General features: G+C 39.1%; 1 protein-coding gene across 4 annotated transcripts in view; it reads right to left on the bottom strand.

The window, feature by feature from the left end:
• Positions 1-12,231, bottom strand: part of nbeal2 (neurobeachin-like 2) — a 49,112-nt gene that overhangs the window by 30,269 nt on the left and 6,612 nt on the right. For 2 of the 4 annotated variants that reach the window (XM_042490641.2, XM_088084192.1), the window contains exons 2-11: positions 7,614-7,702; positions 7,242-7,406; positions 6,276-6,357; positions 5,619-5,731; positions 5,301-5,383; positions 3,988-4,073; positions 3,593-3,896; positions 3,358-3,464; positions 2,919-3,005; positions 1,294-1,377 (exon numbers count right to left, since the gene is read on the bottom strand). In XM_042490641.2, the coding sequence (XP_042346575.2) occupies positions 1,294-1,377; positions 2,919-3,005; positions 3,358-3,464; positions 3,593-3,896; positions 3,988-4,073; positions 5,301-5,383; positions 5,619-5,731; positions 6,276-6,357; positions 7,242-7,406; positions 7,614-7,702 (1,200 nt within the window). Of the gene's footprint in view, positions 1-1,293; positions 1,378-2,918; positions 3,006-3,357; positions 3,465-3,592; positions 3,897-3,987; positions 4,074-5,300; positions 5,384-5,618; positions 5,732-6,275; positions 6,358-7,241; positions 7,407-7,613; positions 7,703-8,921; positions 9,895-12,231 lie in introns of those variants that run through there. The other 2 variants (XM_088084193.1, XM_088084195.1) reach the window with 2 other exon arrangements.

Genomic DNA, 12,231 nt, shown 5'->3' with positions numbered 1-12,231 from the left:
GAGAAAGCAGCTCCACGGGGGATAACTAGCTGGCACACTTCCATACATTGGAAGGGAATACAATGACATTTCTTAAATGAATGGAACAGCTTTCCTCACCAGGCTCTATGTTTTGCTGGCATTGTAAGCATCATAGTGTAACATACTTTATTATACATGCTCCCACCTTAGAATTATAAGTTTTTTTCTGCTTTCTGAGCAGTTTTGAGATACTGATCTTCAGCATTTTTGCATTCTAAATAGCCAAAATGAAAATGGAAGAAGTCTCTGTCATACATGAAAGAGTTATTCTTAGTGTACAAAATCAAAATCCCGTCAGTTTTGTAAATGGGGATTTTAGGGACAGGTCAAAACTTTTAATGTTAAGAACTCACTTTCTGCTTGAAATTATAAGCTTTTATCTTGCAAACATAAAAAGAAACAATGATTTTCAAGGAATACAGTTTACTTATAATTTGTTTTAAACAAAAAAAAGTGTTGTAATAAGAGTGTCTACATGAATGAGAAAGTGTAATTTGATGCTTTTATGAAATTTTTAAAAACTTATTTCTTATTGTAGTACAAATCTTATTTTTCTTTATAAAAAAAGCATTGCAGGTTAGGTAGAGGTCATTGATAAATATTTTGTCCAGTGTAGAAGTCAATATGGTTGGTTATGAAACACACTTTTCTGGAAACCATTAGTCTAAGTTTTCTTTGGGTTACAATGGGTTCACACTGAATGACGACCGCAATGCGTCACAAATGTTTCTCATGCTGATGAATTATCTCTCACCACATCAGTAATTTAGTTTAGACTAGCACACACTACTCTACTGAGCGTCCAGCAGGTATTTAGTCTAAATGTCGAGATCATTAACTGGAGACAAAACTTTTTTTTATGCTACACATAGATCATTAACTCATCAATATAAAAAGCAATCAGATGAGAAATATAAAAGAGCTGTTCATCCAGAAAAGACTCAGCTGCCCTGTTTGTTGCCATTTGTTTACAAGTTAGTCTTGACCTGACCAATATGGCGGTGCCACTGATGAATCACTGCAATGGGCTGACACAGCCAATGTGCTGTCTATGCATATATGTCTATGCCAAGAACCTTCTTGTTTTCTAAATAAGAAGTCCAAAAATGCGAATAACTTATAAAAACACATTCATCATGTTAATAAGTTGTCACGAAATAAGAGTATACTCTTATTTCACTAACTCAATTTTGACAAAAAAAAAGACAAAAAAGAATCTTAGAATTTGAGGGTGATGAGTTACATAAGAATGAGATTCGCAAAGGGTCTTACCTTAGCAGAGGGTGAGTTGCTCATTATTGCTGTAAGGACTCCTAAGGCGTGGACTGTAATACTGTCAGGCCCTTTCTCCAAAACCTACATCAAAATAACGACTGTGTTAAAATTATGTTGAGTGTGGCTTTGCAGAGCTACAAACCCACATCATCATGAGCTGTCACCAAAAAGTGAACATTCGAACCAAAAAAGAAACCAAACTCTGAGGAAACCTCCCATCAAATGAAGGACTATCTTTAAAGCGCAAGAGGAAGTACAGCACATTTCTTTTTTTTTCCACACCACAATTATTAGAGCAGACTGGGTCAAAGTAAGTGCACTTCTGTACCAGTCACCAAACAATTGCCTCTTTATTAATCACTGATAGACCCCAGCATGCAAAACCCAAAGCCAATCACCAAAAATAAATAAAGAAAAAGTCTAAGGCAATCTGTAACTGTTGGTGGAAATTAGGCAACATCAAAACCCCAGGCCATAAGTCAGGTCTTTTACTCAAGCAGAACCGGTCACATGACAGAACAGCCAGAATACGAGGGAAAGAAGGAAAAACATGCTGTAAAAAAAAGACCATTTCATGCACTATGAAAAACACAGCATGCTCTGCCTGCCTAGTGCTGTCAGCAGGGAATTCAGCCTCTGATTACAAATGTGATATATAAAAAACACTCCCACACAAGCAAAGATTAATCCTCCCACTGATGATTTATTAATGGAGACCTATGATTTTTCATATTATATGTCTTATACATAGTGTTACAATGTTGTATGTTCATATTTAATGTGGCCAAAGTTTCAAATAATAAGGTAAATGTACGTAGAAGTAAAACCTTTGAGCAAAAACCCAGGCTCAGGCTATTTTGAACACTCTGTTTTCAACATTTTTTTTGTAACTTTTACTATAGTATGACGTCATAAAGTGCCAGATTTTTCTATGCACCTTATTCTTGAGGGCATTGCTGTAGAAATGATTACAGGTGCATCTGGAGACTGGAGATGAAAGGTCTGAATATCATATGCTCACTAAGCATTAGCATATGATGACTAAACGTTGATATCCCTGTCTGTCCAAAAGAAACTCTACACTTGGCAGCATACCTTAAAGCATGTGTTTATTAATTTAAGCTGAGAATGTAACATAAATAGGCTACTAATTTACCATACTTCTTTCTATTCACGGGTTTCTGAGCAACGTCATCAAAGAGATGCGCGTGCAGCTACGAGGCAGAAAGCGGCACTTTTCACGGTATTTCCAACAGGGCCAAACTTTTTTAAATTGAGATAACAAGGATATACATTAACAAAATAGGTCCTCTATAACTTTTTAACATGCAAGCTAATGCCAGCTTGTCCTTTAATGTGTTTCAAGTTGGTTTCAAGCAGTCTAAAATGACAGTAAACTCTACCTGAATATTCCAGATGGATAGATGTACACACATGAAAAACAGAATTCCAGACAACAATTATCACATATAGCCCTGCTACCTGCTTTATTTACAAATGAGTGTAAGCCAGACATCCTGCTCGAGGCTTCCTGTTTAAATAGCTCAGAGCAGTTAACAAGTGAAGAGAAAACTGAGTTTCCTGCTGACAGACCAATATCAACACCAAGAGGGGGGAAGTACCTGGTCCACCTCGACCTCTGTGAGTAAACATGTAGTGAGGTCACACACAACCTCACGCTCCGGGCTACGCATGTTGCTCTGAAAGAGCTGCAGGGTATACACACACAGGCACACACACAACACAAAAAGACAGACAATTAGACAAAAAGTCATCTATGAGAGGTAATGGAGACAGGTTTGTTTTTTCTCTACAGCTGCAGCAGGACACATGTTGTAGTGGGGAAACACAGGAGGTAAGTGTATACATTTTCCTGATACTTCACATGGAGTACACAAAAAATGGTTTCACAGAGTATGTGACATCCAGGCAAACAAAAAAGGAAACAGACATGACATAAAGAAGAAGAAAGCGAACAGACTGACAAACAGACCAACTGACAGAAGGACAGATACAAAGAGCTGACAGAGCAGACACATTTTAGATGGACGGGGGTCTGACCTTGCTGTTCTGAACGAGCCTGAGGATGTGTTCAAAGCAGTTGTTGTTGAGGAACACAGCCTGCAGGACAGGTCTGTCTGGGCACTGCAGGATCTCAGGAACAGCAGCTGAAATTGACAACAAGGACGAGTTCATCAGATCTGGAGAAATCGATTATTTGGCCTTCATGCTGATAGAGAGATAAAAAATATGTATATGCTTCATGCTCAGCTGAACTTAGTGGTCATGCTCTTACTTAGCATTTGGCTCTGGAGGGAGATTAGGCTGTCCTCCCAGCTCTGCCTTTCCTCCTGCTCATTGCTAAGCGGACGGTTCCAGTTGAGGAGCTGGAAGTAGTCCTCCAGTATTGTCCTGATCTCCACCTGCCGCTCTGCAGGGCTGCTGGAGTGCAGGAGGTGGATCATCGCAGTCAGGCATTGCAGGGTCAGCCGTGGGAGCCCCGTGCTCTTGGGTTCAGAGGAGATCCAGCAGCACCAGACTCGCAGAACGGAGAACAGGTCCTCAACGGAGTGAGGGGTGATGGAGAGAAGGCCATTCTTCTGGAAAATAAAAAATATGGACAAAGTGACTCTCCTGTAATCAGTTTTAATTTGCATGTGTGGGGTATTCACAATAATGAAGAGAACAGACCTTTCCTCCACTGATGACAGCACCCTGAAGGTGAACAAATCTGAGTGTGAGGAGCTCAGGGATCTTCTCACTTTCCTGGAGACTTTCTGTGAACATGCATTCAATAAAAGAAACCATGTTATGCAAAACCATAGGTGGGAGTCTCTATGCAACTCACAATTTGATTCAGTTATGATTTGGAGGACTACTGTGTGATATAAAGAGATTAGCAATGCATCCTGATGCATCTACATTTTTTTATTCTATACATGATTTATTTTTTCTCTCTGCAATTGCTCACGTGGAGTCATCCTCACCAAAACTCACCAGGTTAGCCAAGCTTGGGACATAAACAAGACACACACGATCCAAGGAATGTACTGTTCAGTCTTACAAAATTGTGACACATCACAATGTCAAGACTGTTTCTGTTTGCCTTTTTTAAGGTTTATTTTTTGGACATTTTTGTCTATTGATAGGACAACTGTAGATTGACAGGAAAGGTGGGAAAGAGAAGGGGAATGATTTTTAGCAAAAGGCCGCAGGCTGAAATCAAACCCAAGTCACAGCAAAGTACTCAAGGCACACACTCAACTAGGTGAGCTAGAGGTCGCTTAGTGAATTGGGTTTTAATTGTCCACTTATTGACTTTTCTGCATTGGGACATTATGTTTCAAGATAGAATCATGAAGCATCTAAGAACTGATTTTTTTTCCACCCCTGCAGGCCAGCTCTCATCTAAACCACAATAGAGAAAATCTAATCACAATGCTGTTCAAAAAGCAGTCAAATACAGTATACATTTTTGTTTGTATACAAAAGAATAATAAATATTCAAGGAACAATGGCTCAACAAAAACTGGAATCTAATCTCCGTCATTCAGAGTTATGTGAAAAAGAAAAGCCCAAGTCGTGCTTATTGGATAGGTATTACACAATGAACTCTTAACATTTCTAATTAACGCATGCTATTACAGTTTAATCTTTCTAAAATGTGGACATATGGAAACTTGCCCAGGCTGAGATTTCCCACAAGGCTTATAGATTAGTGCTCGCTGATCAAATGGGCTTCTATAATTAGAAATGCTCGGACTTTAGTGATTGAAACCTGATAATTAGATGCTGAATAATTAAAGTTTTTAACCAAAACCCAACACTGACCAGTTATTTTCCATTATAAGCAACATTGCAAGGAATGATTTACTAGGAGATTTGGAGAAAAGGTCACACAGATCTAAGCAGTGTTTACGCAGCAGTGGGAACAGTTTGATTCTTGTGGTATGTGAGGTCTGACAGATCAGAGTTGGTTGAGCAGACGAAAGGGAGTGTCTCACCATGGAAGAGAGCAGACAGCTCCTCTGGCAATGCCAGCGGGGAGAACTTATACTTGTTCCTCTCCAGCAAGCTCACCTCCTCCCTGCAACACACAAAGTCTCGAGTCACCGCACTGACTCACATCAAGCCGAGTCAGTGGGTAAAGGACTGCTGCTTATACTGCTGGCACAAATGAGGTTTGACCTCAAAGCTTAGAGGCAACAAGACTGGGTGTTAAACATCACAAAAGGTTGGGCAAGATATTGAATGCATACATTTTTGGGTCTTGGTGTGACTAAATTCCAACTCCCACACAGAGTAAAGCAGCACACACTCACCCAGCCAGGCGTCTCCTCCACGTCTGATAAGGGTCAAACAGACTCTCACACAGCAAAAGTCCATACTGCACAACTGTCTGCAGAGACGACTGCTCCCCTTGTCCCTTCTTTAGCTGTATATCATCAAAGTTTGGACATACATTACATCAGTAACTCGCCTTCAGCATAGAAACACCTGTCTTTGACGTTCTTTTAGCAATACAACACATTCCAGTACAATGAATAGAAGCTCAAACACACACCCACTTCTCTTTTCAGAGAAAAAATGTTCTGTTACTCTTGTGTGAGGATGTTACATGCTATAAACCGTATAGATTGACTGTCTTCACTGTAAAATCTAGTTGATCTCACTTGAAATAATCTTGGAGACCAATTGTCTTGCAAAGTAAAGTTAAGTAAAGACCAGTAATCTTAATTCATGTTTATCTTAGATCTTACTAATCGTAATTGGTTTCCTAGTTATTTTTTTTTTTTATCAAAATGAACTTGTCAGATTTTTACAGTGTACTGTATGACACATCATTTCTAAAGTTAGTTATAGTTTGGCAAAAAGGGCACTAAACAATCTTTACACCAAGATATACTGAGCATGCAGTGGAGCCAAGTGCCATCATCAATCACTAAAATCTTTCTCCTGCTTGTTTACATTGGGCTTACCTGGTCCAAACAGAAATTCAAAAGCTTGATGGTTTCGAAAACAAAACCAGGGGTCTTGTCTGGGTCGATGTTCTCCATATTCCTAGAAGTAGAAAGAAATTTGTGCAATTGAGTGTTAAGAAAACATGCTTAATTTTTAGCCAATAAAGCCATCTTAGGTAAAAAGAAAAAAAAGGATGCACAGAATGAAAGAGCACACTTCCTGACACTGAGTTACAGGCGTTTTGCACAATCTGCGTTGCAATACCTGGAAAAGCTGAAAAACTGTAATTTATCTGGTTCCCTTTATTACCTCCTTTGTTATTGATAACGATTTATTATTGAAAAATCTGTGAAATTCACAGCCAGTGACATCTTTTAAATGACCTCTTAAAACCCATTTTTACAGACTTGCTTTTATGTGATGTCTTTTCATTTTATTTTGCGCATTTCATGTATATTTTATTTCCTTTTATTTTTGGTTTTATTGCTTCTGTTGTTTTTGGTCTATTTGTATTTATTTATATTGACATTTTGTGTCCTGCATATTTCATTATTTCTCCTTGATGTAATTATATCCTCACTCTACCACTCTACCACTCATCTCACTTTTGTTCAGTAGGACTGTTTGGCTTTCTGTTCTTGTATTGCCCTCTGTGTATACCATATCTGATTTTGCTTTTTTAGTAAAGGTGCTATATATAAAAAAAGCTATTATTAATATTATTATTGTTATAACTAAATGACCTAATTTTGTACATCAACTCATGTACATTTTTAACTTTTTTAAAAAGGCCAAATATTATTTTCTGCATGAAAATATGTCAAACAGCCTAATATCTATTATTATTACTAATATCTAATACTACAACATATTAGGAAAGAAATGATAAATGACCTGCGACGCTTATAATCATAATAGTTCCACTATGTAGCATGTTTATGATCCTGGTGATGAAGTGTATACACACCAGGCTGGGCCCTCACCTGCAGACGATGATAAAGAACTTGATGAGGAGAAGGGGGTGAGGGGTGGTGCCATTGGGTTCTGCAGGGTCGGAGAGGTGCACGGCACTCTGCCATAGCTGAGTGCTGAGGAACACCAGGACCTCCCTGGGGAGCAAGGGCACCTCGGAGCTGCACTCCTCCAGCCTGGAAGGTGGGAGGATGTGAAGATGTGGGAAGAGAAAGGATGGGAGGCAGTAGCAAAGAGCATTTTTATTAGAGGCTGTGTTTATACATAACATAAACATGTCAAAACAGTGTCTCTACATAGGGTCAGAGTTCATCCTGCTTTGGGGGATACAAATAAGTGGGAGCTTCTGGCTGTGTAGTTTGTAAATAACTGTTACAACTCACCTTCGAGGCTCCAGTGACTGCACATCGATGAGCCTCTCAAAGGACGCCACAAACGCCTCCAGCCACTGCTGCAGATAGCCCACGTCTTTCTGCAGGAGGGAGGGAAGAACATATGAGGCAAGAAAGTGGCCTTCACGCCTCCAGCCCTATGCAGCATGCAGTGATAGTAAATAATAGTGTATGTGAAAAATGTGTACGGTTACACAAGACGCATCAATGGAATATGTTGTTTGCTTGTGCTCACTTGCTGTGCTGCTACTCTAAAATTGACAAGCTTTAAACTGTGACACATTGTGGCTGAAAACACTAAACCTTATGACCTGTTTTTGTAACAGGATGTTGCAAAGAGATGTAACTCACAGAGAGGAACACATGAGCCAATTCTTTCCCTTTTCAAAACACGGAGGTGAAAGAAACTAAATGTTCCTTTCTTTTATGTCATAAGTTCAAAACATTCAGTCAACTCTGTACACAGTGGCCAACATACAATAACAACTCCTTACTGTGCACATATCATTGTTTTTAACAAGGCATTCCTGTGTCCTTATAGTAGCATTTAGGATGGTTTTAATTGTGTGAGGATGTTTACATACAAACAGTGGTTATCACAGCTGTGATCAGCCTCTGCACTGCAACATATCCTGCCACTCTTCCCTCCTCTCGCCAGTCTCACATAGACCAAATAGCGCAAACGGGTCACAAGAGAAACAACTTTAATCTTATCTTTTTTTGCACATTTTATATAAAGCCATATGGCCACATTTAAGTCCTGACAATTTAAACGCTACTTGTGGGAACCCTGTGTTTCGAAATAAAATCACAAAAACACAGCACTTCTAGAAATGTCCCTTGTCTAGAAATGTACTGTGTGATGGAACATCCTGAACAGTTTGATTAGCTGAGTATGCACAAAGCTGCTGCGCATGTTGTTTGACGCAGCCTCTGTAGAGTAGGCAGCGTAAGGGGAGACATGAGTTGTTTCAGACAGACTGACTCATTGTACACAAATAACATAAAGTACAACAAACAGCACATGGTACAATAATAAATCAGGTACTTCCCCTTAGCCAACAGGCAAATAGGTCAAACATAAGCAATGTGCTGTGTGCTGCAGTTCATGTACTTCAAAAGCTGCACCATGACAAAAACTCCACACACAAAGCTTCAACATACAGACTGTACTATAGCTCACCATGTAATGTGTAGCTAATTGTCACAGTTCCTCTAGCAAAGAGGAAATCTAATGTAGTTAACTCTGGAAACTACCACAGTTTTTCTAGTACTTCATTAATGTTAAATGTACATTACCAACTGGCATTGACTTATGAGCCAGTCCATCTCTCATTGTATGTGGCTGAGCAGGGTGCCAGGTTCTTGCGAACCCAGTCTCAGGTGAGCCTTCAGTGTAGTATCCAAAGAGCAGCTCACAAGCTGCACACACCGCTCCTAAACCAGGACCAGCGTCTGACTCTGCTTTCTGGTCCTCCAAATGCGAAATGAGTAACCAGGAAATGACATGTCACTTTAACCGAAGCTTACTTCCTTGAAACTCTGCCTCCTCGTTAAACCCCTTCCTATTTTACCTCTTCTGCTACAGTTGTGAGCAGATATGAGGGAGGCCTTGATATTTTTTTTTTTAATCTTCCCACAACAATGAAGCACTAGTTCTGCATTTTCACTTTCTAAATTTAACACGACAAAAAGATGTTGCAGGAAAAGCACTAGAATTCAACTTTTTCTTTTGGATTATGTCACTGACTGAGCCACTGCATAAAAGCACACAGACTAAAATGTAGGGTTGTGTATTGGCAATAATCTGGTGATACAATATGTGTCATGATACAGCTGTTACAATTCAATATATTGCAATATATACTGGAAGCAAGGGGATTTACTGCAATTTTTTATACCTAATTTTATAAAACTTGTAGTATACAGAACAAACCATCACCATATGTATTAAAAAACTAGAATTACAGACCCTTGCAGTTGTATACCTCTGAGAACCAATCAGATTGCAGTTAACATCCATGTCTGTGAAATCATGGATGCTTCACACACATCTTCAACATGGCAGCACAAATCTCTCAAGATTAGTGTCACCAATAGTATCTGACCAAATGTCTCCCTTCTGTCCCTGAGATATGATGATGAGAAATGGCCAGAAAAGTGTTTTTGCAGAACATTATGATGTCACAGTGAAGTTGACCTTTGACCTTTTGAACTGAAAATGTCATCGTAGATATTTGTGTGAATGTTGACAGAATTAGCGAATTAATTCTTGAGTTTTGGCTAAAAACATGTTTGTGAGGTCACAGTAACCTTGTGACCAATGACGACAAAATTCAAATCAGTGTATCTTTGAACATTTGTGCCAAATTTAAGGAACCTCCCTCAAGGTGTTATTGGGTAGACAAGGTCACAGTGACCTTTACCTCTGACCACCAAAATCTAACTGTTCGTCACTGAGTCAAAGTGGAAGTTTGTGCCAAACTTTTAGTTGTAAACAATTAAAAATTGATACAGAGTTTTTGAAAATCGGTATAGTGTCACAAAACATAATAACCCAATGCTCCTCTTCATTGATATTTCCTTACACCCCAACTAAAATGTGACAAGCTGAAACAAAGAATGTGTCATCATATTAAGAATACTGTATTTTCAGTTAGAGATAGCTTGGTTCATACCCATATCATGTCACTGTAACCATTAGACACAAAATCTTGATTTAGCAATCTATTGAAAAAATACTAACGAAATGATGTAAATCACACTGCATAAAATATCTGCATGTACTCTGTGAAAACAGGAAAGCTAATCAGGTAACCTATTGTTTTGTACCTCCAACATGTGGACAGTCAGGTATTTGAGACTTGATTAGGAGAGGCAAGGACGGCAAGACATATTTGCAACACTCCTACAGCTCTGTATTACTTTCCAATAAAATATTTTGTAGCTGAATGGCTAAATCATTGCTAACATCACTCAGGATCATAACAGATTTTTTTTATGACACTTAATCATCCAGTGTTGTTAATGATGATACCCTGCACAGGATTCGTCATCAAATATAATTCTGTCTACTGGAACTTACAATGTTCAAGGACACACAATAATAGGGTTTAATTAAGTGACGTTGGTGGAATTTACAACACTACGATATGACAGCCTTCATTTTAATGCCGAGGATGACTAAATGGAACTGCTTTCTAGTTTTATGGGAAAGGAAGTATCATTTTTTTAAATTCCCTGTCGAGCGCAGATGCTTTGGCGTGTTGTTTAGTTACATTGGAGCTGCAGGGTGTAACTGCAACAGGTAGCTTTTTAGCATATAATAGAAAATGAGATCACAGATAGGAAGTGGAATCTGGTTTTCTGATAAGAAGTAAAAGCAGGGGAAATACATTACGACACCTGGTAGAGCCCTGCTTTATATCTGCATCCTTGACCTAAAAATCATCCCTTACAAAATTACTATTGATCAGAAATAAGAAATACACATCCATTGCATTCAACCTCTTTCCCCTCAGCACTGCCCAGGGCAATAGCTCAAGGATTTGTTTGATAAAGACACTATTAGAATAGATGTTACCAACCAACCATGAGGTACCAACCCCAATAAACTGTGTCGTTTATCTCAGTTTTTCTGCACATGGCCAAGCAGCTGTGCTGCTCTCTGCTGCTTGGCATTCTGCTTCAGCTTCCTGCACAAGTGAAAGCAAAGAGCACTTTGATTTTCCTGGTTGGCCTCTCTGTTGGTAAACAGGGGAGATCGAGGCTCACGAGGGAATTTAATCACAGGGCTCATAGGACGCTCATAGCCAGCTGCGGGGGTGGCTGTTGTTGTTGCATCTCTCACATTGACGTGAATCATAGCATGATTACTGACTGAGACAAAGACATAGTAGGTGACTGACAGCGTGGCGACAAAAGCCAGGAAGTGTGACCTGTTCTTTCTTCAAGAGCAAGCAGACAAGGCTGTTTCACAGCTGTGTGGCTGGGTGGCAGTTGGGTTGTCACTGTGGTCCATTGCTACCGCTACAGGCTTTAATTAGTCCCTCTAACAGTCTCTTAAGCTAATGATCACAGGATAATCACACACTATTTTCTCTGCCAGCCTGACATCATACTGCAGCTAGACTGTTGGCAAAGATGCTTATTCGTTTCTAACTTTCATCCAGAATCATCTGTAGTTTACCTCTGCACCTCTTGGGTCAGTTATCTCAAGGCAGGAGACACTGTGTTGTCCACATGAGCTCAGTATACAATAAGGCATTCTCACTGCATTGCTAATTTCCATTTCCTGCTTACTTGTTTCCTTAAAAATGGTAGAAAATCTTCCAAGCAGTCCAGGTTTATGTCTTTTGTCTGATTTCAGTTCAAAACAAATGATCAAATTACTTTTACATATTGTCACAGCTAAGATGCCAGAAGTAGGGATTGTTTTGCTTAAATGATAATTAGACTGTCAAAATATTAATTCATTTTCTGTAAAATGAGTAATTAATTAACTGGCCAATTGTTTCAGTCCTGGTTGAATGCTGCATGTTGAGATGTAAAGCTTTTTGAAAAAATTAACCTGCATCGGTATATTTAAGAAATCATACTTTATTGAACT

This window comes from Plectropomus leopardus, chromosome 11 (genome assembly GCF_026936395.1).
Source record: "Plectropomus leopardus strain MGB_pleo_1.0 chromosome 11, ASM2693639v1, whole genome shotgun sequence".
NCBI classification, from domain to species: Eukaryota; Metazoa; Chordata; class Actinopteri; order Perciformes; family Serranidae; genus Plectropomus; species Plectropomus leopardus.
Note: the sequence above shows the minus strand (reverse complement) of the source record. Positions and strands in the feature narration are given on the sequence as shown.